Source organism: Cervus elaphus, chromosome 21 (assembly GCF_910594005.1).
Source record: "Cervus elaphus chromosome 21, mCerEla1.1, whole genome shotgun sequence".
Classification (NCBI taxonomy): domain Eukaryota; kingdom Metazoa; phylum Chordata; class Mammalia; order Artiodactyla; family Cervidae; genus Cervus; species Cervus elaphus.
This window is the reverse complement of record NC_057835.1, coordinates 59922998-59943706: the sequence shown is the minus strand read 5'-3', so window position 1 is coordinate 59943706 and position 20709 is coordinate 59922998. Positions and strand designations below refer to the sequence as shown.

The 20709-nt window shown below is 38.1% G+C and overlaps 1 protein-coding gene across 1 annotated transcript in view; it reads left to right on the top strand.

The window, feature by feature from the left end:
• The window catches only part of OXR1 (oxidation resistance 1), a 484414-nt gene that overhangs the window by 74777 nt on the left and 388928 nt on the right, over nt 1-20709 (top strand). The window contains exon 3 of the mRNA XM_043879384.1: nt 13303-13476. Coding sequence (XP_043735319.1) covers nt 13454-13476 — 23 coding nt within the window. The 5' untranslated portion in view covers nt 13303-13453. The remainder of the gene's footprint in view (nt 1-13302; nt 13477-20709) is intronic.

The window sequence follows — 20709 nt, the reverse complement described above, 5'->3', positions numbered from 1 at the left end:
AATGTTCCTTCTGGATAATAAACCATGCTAAGTAGTATGGGAATAAAGAAAAAAACATAAGATGTAATTATTATTTCTCTTAAGGAACTTTGTTGTTGTTTAGTCGCTAAATCTCAGCTGACTCTTTTGCAACCCTGTGGACTGTAGCCTGTCAGGCTCCTCTATCCATAGGATTTCCAGGCAAGAATACTGGAGTGGGTTGCCCTTTCCTTCTCCAAGGGATCTTCCCTACCCAGGGTTCAAATCCACGTCTTCTGAATTGCAGGTAGATTCTTTACCACTGAGCCACTGGGGAAAACTGTTAAGGAAATGCTAGGACTCAGATAAGTGAATAACTATTGAATTTATTGGCTTTGTTAGTTTTTATAAAATATCAATAATTATATTTTAAAGAAATATTACTGTATTTCCTCTCTGATGGTCTGTCCATCTGTTGCAACACAAGATGCTCCTCATATCCATGGCTAGAAACTTCAGTCCATGTTTTTTTTTTTTAAAACTATTTCTTAGATAAAGAATATCATATTATTAAAACACAGTGCTCACCTTTAACAGACAAATCATAACACTAGTGAAACATGAAAAATATTGCAATGCTGCTGCTGCTGCTAAGTCGCTTCAGTCATGTCTGACTCTGTGCGACCCCATAGATGGCAGCCCACCAGGCTCCTCTGTCCCTGAGATTCTCCAGGCAAGAATACTGGAAATATTGCAATAGAAATATGTATATAATGAGAAGCATATAAATATGAAGGGGACATCATTCTACTAAGTTTTAAATAACAAGGGGGCATTGATACTTGAGCTGTACTTTGCAGGACAAATAGACCTTCAGGACCACAGGGGAGAGATATTTCCAGAAGTAGGAACATAATGACCAATCTGTTAGTTCTGAAACATATAGTCATGAACATGTTCAGTTTATTGAGGAGATAACCAAGCACCGTGTTTTCAGTCCTTAGGAGGCCTAGAGGGTGGGGTTAGCTTGAGATGAGGATCAACAAGGTGACCTAAGCTGAACCATGAGGAGCCTGGAAGCCATGCTTGCAAGTCTTCAGGGAAAAATCAACAACTGTATATTACATTCCTAAACTGTACTGTGTTCATGGGCTGGTTTTCCCCACTTCTCCCAAGTTAATCCTGAATAGTAAAGTGCTTATGTTCTGAGACTACAGGAAGATTTATTAAGTGTGCCTAAGATATTTTTTTACTTGAAAGATTTATTTAGAAAAAATTCTTTCTCTTCTTAAATAAACTGTGTTTTGTCAGTCTTTTTTACTGGGCAATCCACATGAGATTGAACCTTTAGTGACTCATCAAAAAATATTGTAAATTCTAAGAACCTTAGGCAGTTTAGATGTAGCATACATTTTAAAAGGTTTATATAGTTAGTGCTACCCTTGGGTACAATAAGGTACACCTGAAAAATTTGAGTTTTGAACTGAGATTTCAATTTAATATTTTTGCCTATTTGTAGCATATTAAAAAGCAGAGACATTACTTTGCCAACAAAGGTCCGTCTAGTCAAGGCTATGGTTTTTCCAGTGGTCAGGTATGGATGTGAGAGTTGGACTATAAAGAAGGCTGAGCACAGAAGAATAGATGCTTTTGAACTGTGGTGTTGGAGAAGACTCTTGAGAGTCCCTTGGACTGCAAGGAGATCCAACCAGTCCATCCTAAAGGAGATCAGTCCTGAGTGTTCATTGGAGGGACTGATGTTGAAGCTGGAACTCCAATACTTTGGCCACCTGATGCGGAGAGCTAACTCATTTGAAAAGACCCTGATGCTGGGAAAGATTGAGGGCAGGAGGAGAAGGGGACAACAGAGGATGAGATGGCTGGATGGCATCACCAACACAATGGACATGGGTTTGGGTGGACTCTGGGAGTTGGTGATGGACAGGGAGGCCTGGCGTGCTGTGGTTCATGGGGTCACAAGGAGTCGGACTGAGCGACTGAACTGAACTGAACTGACAATGTACATACAGAGTGCTGTGTGAGGCCCGCAGCAGAGGGTGAAAACAAATTCACTAAATGGTGGTAATCCAACTGAGTGAGGACAAGCCAGAAAATAGGGTGCAAACAATATGGATGAAGACCCCAAGTGTAGTATTTAGGTGGTGGGAGTTATTTGAGGTTTTCCAGATAAGGAGTTTGTATGTATATGCGCTTTGCCTTGGTAAAATTAATTTCTAATATGGATTGAGGATCAGAGACAAGTTCAAAGCCAATAGAACAATTTCTAGATAGTGATTTGAAAACAGTGTACCAGAGAAGACTAGCACTCAAGGGATAGGCTTCAGGTATTTTCCAGACAATGATATATTCCTTATCAAACACTAACCTGCCAAAGAATCTTTAAAAAAATCCATTTTTCCATTAGAATGCTGGTCCATCTTAAGATTTTAAAATATTCTTTATTATCTATTTATTTATATGTTTTCAGTTACCTAAAAATATCTGAAAAAAGATAGTTAAGACAAAGCATAATAAGAGCTTGAACTTGGGTGGTGGTAGTAGGTATAAAAAGTAAACAGTGACTTGAGATATTATTAAGTGGTAAAATACCAACAAGAAATAAGGTTTGTCAACTGTTTAACAAATAAATGGAAAAAATGATTCTGAAAGTCAGAAAAAAAAATCAGATCCATAGATAGAACTTTGTGAATCATGTACTGGGAAAATCACATTAGACAAAACTTTGAAGAATTTCAACTTAAAGGAAATGGAGGAATGATGATAGATTAATGAAGGACAGAGAGGTTTAGGAGAGTCTGGATATTTCAGCATCCTAGAAGTCAAAGAAGGAGAGTTCAGGACAAGTGAACAATGGGAGTGGCATCTGACAGAAGACTACTGGAATCAGTTGACTGGTGATGAGATTATTGGAGTAGAAACTAGAAAGCAGAGGTGGGTGATGAAAAAGAGAAGGCAGTGGACACAGGTAATATTTCATGGAGTTTGCCATTAAAGGTAGGAAGTAAGAGAAAAGTATAGTTTAAAGTCATAGGAAAGATTGTACAGAATCAGGAACACAGAGGAGAAGAACTAGGAAGTGATGGAGTTGGAAGATATAGGCAGCAGAGAAGCTTATGACTGTATTATGGTTTGAAAGAAAATAAGATCAAATCACAAAAACACAGCTGAAAAATGTATCATTGTAGTTCATATAAGAATAAAATGAATTTTCCTCAGAAAGTCCTAATTGTATCTAGTGCAGTCAATTATTCTGAGGAAAATAATCTCAAACTCTTTTAAGATGATCTTTGTCTAGTGTGTTAATTTATTTAAAAATTATTCTAAGGCCCATAACCTTTTATTTCTCTTATGATAAGTACTTCCTATAATGTGAACATAGAGGATATTTTGGAAGTGGGTACTTAGGATAATCATAAATATAGCCAAGTCTCTTGTGATAAATGCTTTTAGACCAATTACTGACATGCTCAATTGAATACTAATATCTCCCATGAAATGGCTTTAATACAAGTAAAAGGACAGCTGCACTGTGGTGAGAGGACACATAAAGCTTTGCATTAGCTTGTCTCCAAGGTTACCATCTGTGCTGACATGAAGTGGTAACGTGTGGGATTTCCCAGCCTTCTGCAAAGGCTGTATTTTGGGGGCCAAGTATGAGTTGGGTATAAAAACAACTTGGAAGGTAATTGGGCTATTTGGTCTATAGCCATGCTGACCTTAATCACGGAATTGTTCTAGAGAGAGACATCTGTCTCCTGTTAGGGATTTTGTGTGATGATTCCAGAAGTAGATAAAGTATTAGAACTGTTTGACCTCATTTTGCATATCCAAACAGAAAGATCTTAGTTTACGTAGTTTCCTTCTAAGCCATGGTTTGGATAAAATTGAGGAGCAAAAGAGACTTGAAAAATGAAATGATTTCCCCTCAATGTTTCCATAATTAATACTCCCTGATGTATACAAGTTTCAAAGAAACATTAAAAATCAGTTTAAAAAGTGATTACATTTTAGAAGTCTGGAACCTGTAAATCAAAATCAAAATAAAAAATGATATTTTTATAGTTTAAAAGGGAAAGAGTCACTGCTTTAGTTCAGCATTCTGTAGAATTTTACATTTCTTTATTTCAGATATTTATTTCTTTATTTTTTAGCATACATTTATTATATTTCTTCTCCGTCTCCAGCACTGTGATAGGCTTTAGGTTTACTAGGTTGTGTTGAGACTTGGTGTTTGTTCTCAAGGAACTTACAATCTAGAGGGAAATATAGACCTATGTCAAGGAAGTAAACCATTGTTTCTAAAAGTTATTGTGGGTTAAGAACATGATATTATGAGGGAGCTACACCTAACAAGGGTTAGGAAAGTTTGGAAGAAACATTATCTATTTTAATCAGATCATTTCAAGTCTTATAAACCATATCGAGGACTTTGGGCTTTACTGTGAGGGCAAAGTAGAGTAATAAAAGGTACTGGGGTAGACATCTGTTATCATCAGTGTCTCCTTATTGTTATCATTATTATCATCATCATCATTTCCATTGTCATGTTTTTAAACTCTTACTCTGTGCCAGGCAATATTAAGTCCTTTTATGCATTATTATTTTAATTCTTACCATAATCTTTTGCTAAGAGGACAATTAACTTTCCTATTTTAAAAATAAACAACCAGAGTGGACATGTTCCAAAGGTCTCAAAAGTAGAATCGACCAGGCTTAGGGATTAATTGGGTGTGTAAAACAGTAGTACTTCTGATTTGAACAATGTATACACTTCAAGAAGTGTATCTATAAAATCTACCACGTCTGTTGGTACTCTCAGAAGCAGTAAAGTCAGAGAAATTAAGCTTATACTCAGCCTGTAGGAGGGCAAATTGGTACAGCTTCTAAAAAAGGCAATTTACCCGTATCTTTCAAAAGTAAAAATATGCATAGATTTGACCCAGAAACCTTACTTCCAAACCTCACTGGCCACAAACATAACATCTGCATTGTAATCTACATCTATAGATACATAGGTAGACACTCCAGAGTTTGTAATTGCAGAATCTCAGATGCAAACTGAATCTCCTTCACTGTGAGCCAGGCTAATAGAGTAAATCCATTCAGTGAAATGCTTTATAACCATTAAAGGCAATGAGGCATCTCCATATGTGAATTGATAAGGAAACATTGTATGTAGACATATAATTACATGTGAGAAAAACCAAGGTGCAAAAAAAGTATGTACATATAATTATGTACATATGTGAAAAAGCAAGGTACAGGAAGAAAGTGTGTATAGGCTACTTGTATATAGTAGATAGGAAGAAAGAGAGTTTGGTATAGATAGAAATCCATAGAATATCCCTTTAAGGGTAAAGATTGACTTATATTCTCCTGAAATCTTGGAGGTCCTGAAATTTTAATAATACAAGTATGAGAATAAAAACAAGAAGTTAATATTTGAACTGTTATTTTTCACTTGTTCAAATCATATTGCTGCCAAAGTATTACACTTTTTTCCATTTTTTAATTAGCATTTTGGAGAATACTTGATACTTTTGGATGTAAAAGACAATTCCTGACCTATGCAAACTTATAGTTTTATTTTGGCAAATAAAAATAATATGTACACGAAAAGGTTATGTATACCTTTTAATGCTCATTGTATTTTGATTGCTAAATTAGATGTAGGTGAGTTCAGAAAGAGGGGAGATCAGAGATACCCGAAACTATGAGACAGGAGTTCACAGCATCTGGACCTTGTCTTGATCCTTGAAGAATTTGGATACATGCAGTTAGAGGGGGAAGAAATGTCAGGCCATGGAGAAGAATCAGAACTTTGTAGTATAGTCAGGGCTCTGGAATGAGCATTGTAAGCAAACAAGATCAACCAGAGTAGGGAATCTATCTAGGTTTGGATATCAGTATTAGTTTGTAGGGGAACCAGAAAGCAAGAAAAGGCCTTTGATTTGATATAATAATTTAAAAAAATGGGCTTCCCTTATAGCTCAATGGGTAAAGAATTTGCCTGCAGTGCAGCAGACCCGGGTTCCATCCCTGTGTTGGGAAGACCCCCTGGAGAAGGAAATGGCAACCCACTCCATTATCCTTGCCTGGAAAATCTCATGGACAGAGGAGCCTGGTGGGCTTGCAGTCCATGGGGTCACAAAGAGTCGGGCACGACTGAGCAAATAACACTTATTTACTTACTTGGTAATAAAAAGGAAGCCCCTCTTCCTCAAAATATTTGAATATCTTCTTAACAATTTGCTTCACTAATATTTATTTTGAATCTTTGGCATAAAAATGTTCTTTCCGTACTTAATGCCTTTTATTCTTCACTTTATGCCTATTATTTCTTAAAATGTTTTTAGTGAAATTAGAATATATGTGTACCTCATCACCTGTACATCATTTAAACAAAATCCAATGGCCTCACCCAGTTTGAAATTATCCTATAATGTTTAGTATCACTCAGTAGGGTTTGCAGTTGAAAACCCTTAATCATTTTCCTTTCCTATTCCAAGTATTTTTATATGTTTATTGTCTTAAGTATAGGGTATATAAAAACATACTTTTATTATATGGTAGATTCCTTAAGCCGATATTCATGAAATTTTAGCATCTTAAAGATATAAAAGCATCTGTTTATGTATGGACTAGGTTATAAAAATGCCTCTTTTGCTTAAGTCAGATCACTTTACAGAAGCTCTTTTGCTAAATGGCAAAGTAATTTCAACTAAATGAGCATATGAAAATACCATATTCCTTTCAGCTGGATTTTGAAGTCTAGAATGTTACTCATGAATAACACTATTAAAATAATTAGTTTGGTAAAGTATAATCCCAATAATCCTTTTTTTTTTAGGTGTTATTCACATTTTTAATGACTGTGCCAAGTGAGGGGTCTAGTATTAAAGTCACACCATTTTCCATAATATTGTGCTAAAACATTAACCTAAAGAGAACAATTGTGCCTATACTTATAACTTATAAGTCCTGGCTTGGCATTCAGGGAAAGTCAAATTATTCCATATATTTTGAAACATTTATATAACCATGAAGATATATTATTTTTTCCTTTTGACAAAGGGGCAGAATGTGGCTCTTAGTAATGGTAGAATTTTGGCCGAAAGCTATAAATTCATACTTCAGTGTGGAGACTGATATTGGGATTAGAATAAAGATTGTGAATCATCACATAAATGGAAAATTTAAACTTGCCTGAAGATCATAAAGATATTTTTTTCTGGAAAGGTAGTATTGATAAACAATGAATCATTTAAATGCCATTTAAAAGAATAACAAGCCCACTCTCAAGTCCTCTGAAAACCTCTGCTTCATAGAAACGTAAACATAATGGGCTTTTTGTGCATGTGTTTTTTAACTCAGTAAACTTTATTGAGTGCCTCTAGGTGTATATCCTTGAAGAAATAAATCATTTAGTTATAAGATGCAAATAAAAATAAAAGATGACATAATACCAAAACTAGTGTCATAGTAATTATGAATGCACACTAAGTCAATTCAGTCATATCCAGCTCTTTGCGACCCTATGGACTGTAGCCCTCCAGACTCCTCTGTTCATGGGATTCTCCAGGCAAGAATACTGGAGTGGGTAGCCATTCTCCTCTCTAGTTGATCTTCCTGATCCAGGGATTGAACTTGGGCCTCCTGCTTTGCAGGCAGATTCTTTACCAGTATTGCCACCTGGGAAGCCTCAATTATCAATGGTCACTATGATTTTTTTGTTCAAATATTTTATTTGTATGCAGTCTACATTAAAATGCAATTCTCTAGTTTTTTTTGTCTTTTTTTTTTTTTTACAAATCCACATTTATTATAAACTTATTGAAATCCAAGTTGATAGTGCCTGCAGGTAAAGTAGATTAAGAAAACATTGCTGTTTTTAACAATATTGCCAGCAGCTTAGGAAAATTTTCTGAACTTTAAGGACTAAAAACAAGACTCTCTCAAAGAAAAATTGAACCAGACAGAGTTCGACTGGCAAGGACAACTTAATTCAAGACTGTTTCAGTAGAGGAGGGGCTTTCCTGGTGGCTCAGAGGGTAAAGCTTCTGCCTGCAATGTGGGAGACCTGGGTTCGATCCTTGGGTTGGGAAGATCCCCTGGAGAAGGAAATGGCAACCCACTCCAGTACTCTTGCCTGGAGAATCCCATGGATGGAGGAACCTGGTAGGCTACAGTCCACTGGGTCACAAACAGTCAGACATGACTGAGTGAGTTCACTTTCTTTCTTTTCTTTAAGTAGAGGAGAGAGATGGAGCTCACCTCTGCTGAAACAAAAGGCAGGAAGGTTTTTATGTGCTGTGGGTGAGCTAGTAGAAAAGCAGTGGAGGTGTTGGGGAGGTAGGTCATTGTGATCAGGCATCTTTGTTGATTGGTGTTTATGGAAGTTAGACTTCTGTCCTCCCACTGAAAATGGGGAGTGGAGCAATATCTCCTTTTAGAGTTACATTTCAAAGGGTTGGTTCTTAGGTACTTATGAAGGGCCTTCCTTGGTTGTAAAACTGGCCAGAGACTGGAAGAAGATTTACATTTCAAAGAGGCAGAGAATGATTTACATTGGTAGTTTTTCTAAGAAAGGGGAGGTAAGGGACCCATAGTCAAAAAGAAGCATGTCTAAGCTTTAGTCATGCTGAAGGCTATAGTGGTTGACTCTTTATTATGTCAAGTTGGATCACACCCACTGATGATATCTGACTTACAAAAGCAATAGTTTAGTTTGAGTTGATCTAAGATACTGGATCGAATTTCTTTACATGTTATTTCTTCATTTTGTAGAAGCAAACAACTCTGGAACTGTGGTCTTTTCTCACTCTAAAACAGACTTAAGAATGGTTTTATATGTATTTACATAAGTATAGTGTGTATATGTATGTGTGTATCAAGACAGGTTAAAAATTAAAGTTGGCAAAAATGGATTGGTGTAAAAAAAGCAGACATCAAGGCCCAAGGCCTTATATAGTTCTTAAAGACATGTCATAAATTTGCTTCAGAGCTTACCATAAGTTAAAGCAAAGAAATAAGCATAAATTGCAATAATGCCATGTGTTGTTGAATTGTTGATTTTGTTCAGTCACTAAGTCATGTCCAACTCTTTGAGACCCCATGAACCATATCATGCTAGGCTTCTCTGTCTTCCACTATCTCCCAGAGTTTGCTCAAATTCAGGTCCATTGAGTCGGTGATACTATCTAACCATCTCATCCTCTGCCGTTCCCTTCTTCTTTTGCTTTCAACCTTTACCAGCACCAGGGTCTTTTCCAATGAGTCAGCTCTTTGCATCAGGTAGCCAAAATGTTGGAACTTCAGCATCAGTTCTTCCAGTAAATATTCAGGATTGATTTCCTTTAGGATTCACTGATTTAATTTCCTTGCAGTCCAAGGGACTCTCATGAGTCTCCTCCAGCACTACAGTTTGAAAGCATCAATTCTTTGGCACTGGACTTTCTTTCTGGTCTAACTCTCACATCCATATGTGACTATTGAAAAACACATGGTGATTTAGTCGCTAAGTCATGTCTGACTCTGGTGATCTCATGGACTCTAGCCTGCCAGGTTCCTCTGTCCATGGGATTCTCCGGGCAAGAATACTGGAGTGGGTTGCCGTTTCCTTCTCCAGGGGGTCTTCCCGACCCAGGCATCGAACCTGGGTCTCCTGCATTGCAAGCAGATAATTTACCAACTGAGCTATGAGGGAAGCCAGAAAAAAAAAAAAAAGCTTTGACGATACAGACCTTTGTGGGCAAAGTGATGTCTGTGCTTTTTAATATGCTGTCTAGGTTTGTCACAGCTTTCCTTCCAAGAAGCAAGTGTCTTTTAATTGCCTGCAGTCACTGTCTGCAGTGATTTTGGAGACCAAGAAAATAAAATCTGTCACTGCTTCCACTTTTTCCTCTTCTATTTGCCATGATGGGACTGCATGCCATGATCTTAAATTTTGAAAGTTCAGTTTTAAGCCAGCTTTCTCACTGTCCTTTTCATTCTCCTAAGAGAATCTTTACTTTTGCTTCACTTTCTGTGATTAGAGTGCTATCATCTGCATACCTGAGGTTGTTGATATTTTTCCCTGCAATCTTGATCCCATCTTGTGATTCATCCAGTCCGGCATTTCGTATGATGTACTCTGCAAATAAGTTGAGTAAGCAGGAAAACAGTATATAGCCTTGATATACTTCTTTCCCGATTTGGAACCAGTCTATTGTTCCATGTCCAGTTCCAACTGTTGCTTCTTGACTTGCATATAGATTTCTCAGGAGACAGGTAAAGTGGTCTGGTACTCTCATCTCTTGAAGAATTTTTCACAGTTTGTTTTGATCCACACAAAGATCTTAGCATAGTCAGTGAAGCAGAAGTAGATGTCTTTCTGGAACTCTCTTGCTTTTTCTGTGATCCAAAGGATATTGGCAATTCGATCTCCAGTTCCTCTGCCTCTTTGAAACCCACCTTATACATCTGGGAGTTCTTGATTCAGGTACTGCTAAAGCCTAGCTTGAAGGATTTTGAGCATCATTTTGCTAGCATGTGAAACAAGAGCAATCGTACAGTAGTTTGAACATTCTTTGGCATTGCCCTTCTTTGGGATTGGAATGAAAACTAACTTTGACAGTCCTGTGGCCACTGAGTTTTCCAAGTTTTCTGACATTTTTAGTGCAGCACTTTAGCAGCATTATCCTTTAGGATTTGAAATAGTTCAGCTGGAATTCTATCACCTCTACTAGCTTTGTTTGTAGTGATGCTTCCTAAGGCCCACTTCACTTCACACTACAGAAGATCTGGTTCTAAGTGAGTGGCCACGCTATCGTGGTTATCTGGGTCATTAAGACCTTCTTGTATAGTTCCGATATGTATTCTTGTCACTTCTTCTTTATCTCTTCTGCTTCTGTTAGATCCTTACCATTTCTGTCCTTTTTCTTGCCCATCCTTGCATAAAATGTTCCCTTTATATCTCCAAGTTTCTTGAAGGGATTTCTAGTCTTACGATTCTATTGGTTTCCTCTATTTCTCTGCACTATTGAATAGAGATCAAGCAAACCATATTGACAGAAACCAGAAATTTAGAATGGTAGTTTTTCTGGTGTTGAAAACTGACACATTTTTCCACTGAATGCTTGCAAGGGCAGTATTTTTGTGCTGACTAATATTTCGCTGAACCTAATAGCTGATTTCACAGGCCTGGTTTTTGCTTGTTTACTCATTATTTTCTTTAATGATGTCCCTCAATGCAAACTCTTGGCAAAACCCCAAAGTATAATTCAGTAAGCATAATTTAGTTAGGTATTAAAATAATAACATCCAGATATATTACATTTCTCTAAAGATAGAACTAAGAATTTCTAGAAGGATGAATTGTGTCAGACAGTATTACATACATTTTTGGGGGAGTGGAGAGGGGCCATAACCAAACCCTTGATAAGACTCAGTGAACATAAATTATGAGTGTTTGCAGTTACCAGTTTGAGGAGGAGAATGTAAAGTTCTTATATCCTTAGTAAACATAAGCCCCCATATATTTTTAAAATTAACCATGGGCAGGATGGACTTGAAAGCTTCTTAGCTTGCAAGATGATTTAGGATATAGACTTTCTAGCTGCTTACTTCACTGGCAGTCAGAATCTCTTACAATTAGAATATTAGAATTATGGTACTTTCTCTATTCCCCTGTAGCTCTTTGTATGCCTTTGAACATATAGAGCAATTTTTAGAGAGTATTTTATTTTATTTTTTATATGATGGTTTCTGTGTTAGACAGTGAACTCTTTCTGAGCAAAGACTGTATTTTATTAATCTTTGTGTCCTTAGTTCAGGCTTCGTAAATAGTAGGGCACAGAAAACACTTTTTTGAATCTATGAATGATTTAAGAAAACTGAGGAAGCTTGATATTTAAAATTATGTGTAAAATATGTAAAATTACCCATGAACATGGATCAGTTCCAATTCCCCTCTGTCCCATGTTTGCCACTTTGCAGTAGGTACAACATCATAAAATATTGGGGGTAAAGATCACAGAATCTCAAACATGATGGCAGACAGTGCTAATTTTCTCTCAAGGCCCACTCCACCCACCCCACTTGCTTTCTGATAGACACCTTGGTTTGTGGCTAAACAGAAGATTGTCTGGAATAATGGCTGCTATTTCTAGTCTTCCTTAGACTAGGAATGGTCATTTGACTACATTCCAGCCAATGAAATGCAAGTGGAAATTTCATGTGTAAATCTTAGGATGCATCCTGCTTTCCCTCTTCCTGTTTTCTGCCACCTGGACCCAGACACACTCCCTGCAGTCAGCAGCCACTTCGAGCATGATGGGGAACCATCTGTTGAGAATGGTGAAACAAAAAGGGAGCCTGCATACCTGGTGTCCATGAAGTTGCCATATCCACCTTGGCCTTCTTGAGACTCAAGATTGGTTTCTATGAGAAAGGGATAAATTCTGCCTATTCTGTCACTTTAATTTTTTTTTTTAAACTTGCAACAAGATTTGGTTGTATTAGTATGGGACATATTTTCCTTAGAAATCTTTCCAAAAATTTCTAAATAGTGGCCCAGAAGCCCCACTTCTTTATTCCCATACACTCTGTATAAATTTTTCTTGCCCTATTTTATTATAATTATCTTTTTTATATTAAACATTTTTGGTGGCAGAAGCAATGTTTTATTCATGTGCCATTTGTCTGTGTTCCTGAGCTCTACCTAGGATAGCCTAAACATAGTATATGTTCAATGAATGTTTGTCAACAGATTTATGGCCTGAACTAATGAAACAGCCTAACATAGCACCATGGAGTTAATTGTACCCTAAGAAAATTTTGGTTCAAAATCATAGAACACTGTACACTGTAAATGCTCCAAAAAATGTGTGGAAATGTTTGTTACATAAAAACACACTGGTTATCTCCCATGTGTTATTCAGTATAAATTCTTATCTGTTCAGATGTAGTAATGAATGATTTTTTTTAATTAAAACTTTGGATATAACAACAATTTGTGCCCAGGAACTCTTTTTTTTTCAGTATCTGCTATGAGCTAATCAATTTCTTGATCTTATCTCAAGTGTATAAAACTGATTTAGAGCACATAACTGATTGAAGGATTTTTTTCCCTAAAGGGAAAAAAATTCAGTGTCTCTAAAATACAGTCTGTTCCTTCTGTATTTTCTGCTTCAGAGAATTAACATTTTATTAATCTTTCAATTTATTTTCCAGAAGAAGCATTCATTCAGTTTATCATAAACTTGTTTTAATTTTCTTTAGTTTATGAGTGTCTTACATTTGAACTAGGTACTAAAGATACTGTCTTCTTCCTTTTCTTTCCAGGTTTTCTTAAACTGTGAGTAACTAAGTGGTTTGTGCATCATTGTGGTAGCAAAGCTAAAGTTCCTGACGGTCTTGTCTGCTTGACCTACTCATTCCCTACTTTGAAACCAAGAGAAGACTGTGCCACAAGACTCCTCCAGAAATTGCTGCAATGTCTGTAACTAATTTGTCATGGTAAGTGAATGACTTCCTAACTTTAAATTCAAATATACATATATCATGAAAAAATATTTATAAGTTCTGCAGTCAGAACTCAGAGAGAGAGAGAACTTAAAAATCTGTTTTCAAGAGATTGTTGTCCTATGTTAGGATGAAGGAAGCAACCTGGAATTAAAGGTTTGACACTTTCAGCACCAGGGGATCTGGGGCCTCTGGGAAGGGTTCAAGCCTGCCGCTGAGTTCCAGTAACATCCAGTGCCTTTCTTTCTCTCACACTTAGGGGAAGAGAAGGATGGGAATAAAATAGGCTTTCAAGGTTCCTCTCTGCTGTCATATTCCCAGATTCAGGTCTCATAAGCTGTTAAGGGTGGCTCCAAGTGTGGGATAGACATTTTCTCATCAATACTTTCCTTCAGGCCTCCTATTTCGATAGATCTACCCAAATTAAATAGAACTTAAATATGGAAAAGAAACTTCTTTTATAGATTCATATCTCTAAATAGCTGACATTCGGAATAATCTTTGACTTATACTTCATTTAAAAGCTGTTTGTGGTTTTTAAAAATCATGAAGATATTTTTCTGGCAAATAATCAACAACTTTTCTATGGCAATGAAGAGCTGTACTAGCATGGATGAACTTGATGGCATTTTATTGAACTTTGGGTTTTTCTTCTGTAGATAAAGATCTGGATAAGTGATACTATACAAATTCACAGTATTCAGTATATGAATGACAGAAAAATCTGGTAATCTTTTCTATTTCCTTAAGAGCCCATCTCATCCTTGTCTTCAATTTGTGTTGGCAATATAGATAGCCTCAGATTAAAGACGAATTTCTGCAGTTTAACTGTGTGCATTTGTTTTTAGTTAAGTAAGCAATTTCTTTAGGCAGAGCATAGGATCATTTGTTTAGAGTTGTTTCTGAAGGAACTATTTTTATGGATGCCTTAGAATATATTCTTTGATCCTTACTAGGTGCTAAGTATTTCAATTAAAAAAAAAATTTAAGCTGAAATATATTCTGTAAAAATAAATGAAAAAGTATTTCAGGGGTGAATTATTACTATAAAATATTTACTTTTATATTCTGATGAAAATAAAATTATCATTAAAATTTAAAAATTAAACAGTTTCTAGACAGCTTGTGAGCCCCTTCAACCACCTAGGAGATATTAAGGACACATGTATTTAAAAGAATTATGCCCCAGGGGCTTCTCTGGTGGTCCAAGGGTTAAGAATCCATGTTGTAATCCAGGTGATACCAGTTTGGTCCCTGGTCTGGGAGGATCTCATCTGCTGTGGGGCATCCCATAAGCCATGTGCCACAACTACTGATCCTGCAGTCTAGAACCAGCGAGCTGCAACTGCTGAGCCCATGTGCCTAGAGCCCATGCTCAGCAACAAAAGAAGCCACTGCAGTGACAAGCTCATGCAGAGCTTGAGCTTTCTCACAACTAGACAAAGCCCACGCACAGCAACAAAGACCCAGCAGAGCAGATAAATAAATCCATATTTTTTTTAAAAAAGAATTAAACCACCTGGCAGACGTGTGTGTTGAAGTTGAATCCTCAAAACAAAAATTGCATGCCAAAGAAAAAGAGGAGGAAAGGAAGGGGACAGAGAAGGGAGAGAAAGAAGAGGTGGCGGGGGAGAGAAAAAGGAGGTGAGGCTGGGGAAATAGAAGATGAGTAACAAGCAGGAAAGGGAAAGGGAGGTGGAAACACAGATATAATTATCGTATCTCAAGACAGGCTGTGGTGTGGCCTGCTTCGCAGAGTCAGGACGAGACTGACGCCAGAGCCTGTCCTTGGTTTGTCCCTCAGTTAACAGATGCCTTGATGTGAGGTAATGTTTTGATCGGGCGCAACCCAAAACACAATGAACTCCTCACAAACAGAGAGATGGTGTCTTGTGGATTGTCCAGAGTGGCTCTTAGAATTTAGTGGATGTTCTAGAAATGTGTGCTGTGTGAATGAATGGAAAAAAATGCAAAACAGGTAATTCAATGGCAAATTAATGTTTTTATTTGAAAAGAGAGTTTAAAATTAGGAGAGTATCTGATAGAATTCATATGTCTGAAATTTGTTAGAATTCTTTCCATGTTAAAAGTTTGAACTTTACAGAAATAATTCTGGGATATTTTCATGTGACGATACCCTTAATTCTGGCTACAATAGGTGTTGCACGTTAGATTTTATAGTAAACTCTTAATTTGTTTCACCAGTGTCACCTCTTCATACAATTATGTGCAATTTGGCACTTCCATTCTCCTCTTAGAATTTGGGCTCCTCACATACTGGCGAGTAAGGAAAGGAAATCTGAGGTATGCAAAGCAAGTCACTGATTTATTTCACTTAAACCCGGTTTATTTATTTATTTTTCTGTTCTTTTTGGCCATACCCCATGGCATGTGGGATCTTAGTTCCCCAACCAGGAATCAAATCTGCACCCCTGGCAGTGGAAGCACAGACCACCAGGGAAGTCCCTACACCCAGTTTAGAAATCATTAATCTTCTGTTTCACATTAACCTTTGTGAATCATCCATATGTCCTAACACTTCTAATCTACAATTTGGGAACTATTATCTTATAAATATTTGAATATATATAGATGCAGAGTAACTCATCAATTCTCTATGGGAATTTCTCTCAGAGCTATATTAATTTAGTGCAGTAGGGTCTGGCTCTCTGTTTTGAAATCCAGAAACTAAGACGTGAAAATATTGACTGCCATCGGAAAATACACTGGGTTGCCAGACTACTAACTGAAAATAAGATATGTGTATAACTTTTAAGTGTGCTGACTGCTTGCTTTGGCCTGAGGAGTGCATCCTCTCACTGTTCTAGAAAACTATCTGAGAACCTAAATCAGAAGTTTGGCTGAGGTCGCATCATCACGGAAAGGAGAGTTACATGCTTCCAGTGTTTGAAGGAAACAGAGTCGGCATGCCTGGTAGGATATGCCCGACACTAAAGGATGTGACTGCCAGACGCCACCATCTGTTTCCCGGGGCAGCTTCTTCATGGCTAGGAGTTACAGTAACACTGTCAGTGTTCGTCACTCTGATTCTTCTCTTCCAGGTCTGCTGGACTCTGCTTGGCTTGACTTTCTCATTAATATTAGCACTGGGCTTATAGCCAAAACTTCCTTCAATCTGTGAAAGTTTGATCTGCCTACTGTGATGTTATGTATACCTGACCATAACCATGTCTTGATTTTAAAATTTAACTCTGAGGATTAATGGGAGAAGGGATGCCTAATTGTGTTTCCTACATGTAACCTAGGGATTTAGAAAATATAGGTTAAGATACTTACATTCATATTTACAACTATCCAAGCAATACTCCTAGCTTTGAAATACAAGTATAAGAAAAATATCTTTTTACATGTTAAAATCAAAATGATTTCTTTCTCTAGAAGTTATATGTGTGAACCTTGAAAAAAAAAAATAAAATAATTTGACCCTTTCATGCAGAATCTCAAAGAGAAATACAATGTAGGAAGGTTCCAAGTTTATGAGAGACTCTTCACTGTTAGGGCCTCCCTGGTGCCTCAGGCAGTAAAGAACCTGTCTGCAATACAGGACACCCAGATTCGATCCCTGGATTGGGAAGATCCCTTGGAGAAGGAAATGGCAACCCACTCCAGTTTTCTTGCTTGGAAAATTCCATGGACAGAGGAGCCTGGCGGGCTACAGGCAGGGGTCTCAAAGAGTCGGACACAACTGAGCAACTAATACTTTCACTGTTACACAGTGTCAGAAAGAGTGGTGGGAATTGAGTATAAGTCACACAGGGACATACAACAGATGTTTCATGAATCCTCGTCTTGTCTTTAGTAAATAGTTACTAGAGGGAGACAATGATGGAGTTGACACTGGTTGAGACAGAGACAGAGGGATGTACAGAATCAATTGAAATCATCCATGGACAGGTGAAAGGGGTCAAGCTATGATCTGAGGGGAAGAATGGTTGCTGGTAGCCGTCTATGGGGTTGCACAGAGTTGGACACGACTGAAGCAACTTAGCAGCAGCAGCAGCAGCTGAGATAATTAGCAAGAGACATGAGGAGGCAGGAAGAATTGAAAAAGGGTCCTATGTCTGTAGCACAAAGGGGGAGATGGTACAATGCTGAGGGGTGCTTGGAAGAACTTTCAGTGCTTCCTTTTCTGATAATCATCCTGAATTCTTCCTTTCAAAAATATTTTTAAAAGATGTGTATCTATATTTATGTGTATATATATACATATATGGTGCTGCTGCTAAATCGCTTCAGTCGTATCTGACTCTGTGCGACCCCATAGATGGCAGCCCACCAGGCCCCCCCATTCCTGGGATTCTCCAGGCAAGAATACTGGAGTGAGTTGCCATTTCCTTCTCCAATGCATGAAAGTGAAAAGGAAAAATGCAGTTGCTCAGTCGTGTCCGACTCCTAGCGACCCCATGGACTGCAGCCTACCAGGCTCCTCCGTCCATGGAATTTTCCAGGCAAGAGTACTGGAGTGGGTTGCCATTGCCTTCTCTGATATACATATATAACATATATAAATATTTTATATGTACATATATGTAATGTTTTTAAACATATAATTTTTACAATATGCAATCTAAGTAAATATTATCAAGAATGAACATTTACATGACAGTTACCATGTACTAAGCACTTTTTTTAAAGATACTTTGTCCACATACTCCTCCCAGCAACCATCTTAGGAATGTAATATTGTTATTTACATTTTTACAGATGGAAAAGTGAGGTGCAGAAAGCTAAGTAACTTGCCCAATATGATACAGTCGCTAAGTAGCAAAGTTAGGAAGTGAAGGTGGACAGCCATTTGATTCTCCTAACCACTAAACTACCCATGTAAAACCCCAAACCATCAGTGTCAAAACAATATCCTAGCTCTGTGCTTGTGGCTTCAAGCCAAGTGCCCTAGTTGCCATCTCCAACCAGAATGTTCCCCTTAATTTCCTCTGTAGAGATATCCTGAAGCCTCTCCAGGAAGGAAGGGAGTGTGTGGACTGGGAGCATTAGCAGCATTAGCAGTAGTTTGGAAGGTAAGATGTGGGGTCAGGGAATGAGCCCCCCAATTTCTAAGGAGTGGTAAGGAGGTTGTTGCTGGCAGAAACTTAGTTGAACTTTCAAAATTCTGTAGAATGAGCTACCTAAACTACTAAATATAAACCTTAGTTCTATTTGTTATGTTATAGGCTAGAAATTGTCCAGTTTTCAGCATGATACAAAAGAAGCACAACAGAAAGATACCAACCCTTTGCTGTAATTCAACTGATGTGGCTCTCCAATTGTCCATCTCATAATGATCCTCCACTATTAAGTCTGATACTTTCTACTCCCCCAGCCCTCTTGTACTCTCAGCCTCCATTATTTTCATGTTGCTGCGCATACATGGGCCAGTATTTAGAGAGCGATTCCAGGAGTGGCTCAGCTAACTTCGTCAAATGACACCTTTTTTATCCCAAAGGATGTTTCAATGTGTAAATGCCTACACACTGGAGTTTTTGTCCCGTGTTATCTTAAAGACTTTATGACGTCCAGCAGAGGTAAAGGTAATTCAGCTAGAGCCAGGTAGTGGAGGACAGAGGACAGTGGATGAAAGTGACAAGCCATGTAGGCAGTCAGAATCTGTTGAGCATCTGTTATGTGCCATTGCCATGCTCTGTGTTAAACACAGGGAAGTGTTGATGAAAAGCAATGACTGGTCTTAGAGGAGCTTGCGTTTGGCCAGGAAAACTAACTGAGGGTGACCCTAGAACAGCACAGGTTCAGGTTTGAGCTGCTCAGTTCAGTCGCCCAGTTGTGTCTGACTCTTTGTGACCCCGTGGACTGTAGCACCCCAGGCTTCCCTGTCCATCATCAATTCCCAGAGCTTGCTCAAACTCATGTCCATCAAGTCAGTGATATCACCCAACCATCTCATCCTCTGTCGTCCCCTTCTCCTCCTGCCTTCAATCTTTCCCAGCTTGAGAGTCTTTTCCAGTGAGTCAGTTCTTCACATCAGGTGGCCAAAGTATTGGAGTTTCAGCTTCAGCATGAGTTCTTCCAATGAATATTCAGGACTGATCTCCTTTAGGATGGACTGGCTGGATCTCCTTGCAGTCCAAGAGACTCTCAAGAGTCTTTTCCAGCACCACAGTTCAAAAGCATCAATTCTTTTGCGCTTAGCTTTCTTTACAGTTCAGTTCTCAAATCCATACATGACTACTAGAAAAACCATAGCTTTGACTAGATAGACCTTTGTTGGCAAAGTAATGTCTCTGCTTTTTAACATCCTGTCTGGGTTGGTCATAGCTTTTCTTCCAAGGAGCAAGTGTCTTTTTTTTTTTTTTTTGCAAGTGTCTTTTAATCTCATGGCTGCATTCACCATCTGCAGTGATTTTGGAGCCCAAGAAAATAAAGTCTCTCACTGTTTCCACTGTTTCCCCATCTATTTGCCATGAAGGAATGGGACCAGATACCATGATCTTAGTTTTCTGAATGTTGAGCTTTAAGCCAACTTTCTCACTCTCCTCTTTTACTTTCAACAAGAGGCTCTTTAGTTCTTCACTTTGTGCCATAAAGGTGGTGTCATCTGCATATCTGAGGTTATTGCTATTTCTCCCGGCCATCTTGATTCCAGCTTGTGCTTCCTCCAGTCCAGTGTTTCTCATGATGTACTCTGCATATAAGTTAAATAAACAGGGTGACAATATACCGCCTTGATGTACTCCTGTCCTGATTTGGAACCAGTCTGTTGTTCCATGTCCAGTTCTAACTGTTGCTTCCTGACCTGCATATAGATTTCTCAGGAGGCAGGTCAGGTGGTCTAGTATTCCCACCTCTTGAAGAATTTCCACAGTTTGTTGTGGTCCACACAGTCAAAGGCTTTGGTGTACTCAGTAAAGCAGAAGCAGATGTTTTTCTGGAACTCTTGCTTTTTATGTGATCCAATGGATGATGGCAATTTGATCTCTGGTTCCTCTGCCTTTTCTAAATCCAGCTTGAACATCTGGAAATTCATGGTTCATGTACTGTAGAGCTGCTCAGGTTCACTTATATGCAGATTTTTTTCACTAAATATTTTGGCCTTCCATATATGCAGATGCACAAGCTGCAGGTGTAAGGGCCACTGTGAGACTTGCGTGCACTGGATTTTGGTATCCTTGGCAGGTCCTGGAACCAATCCCCCACAGATACCAAGGGATGACTGTAATCAAATAACTGATTTAATGTGATACATGCTCTAAG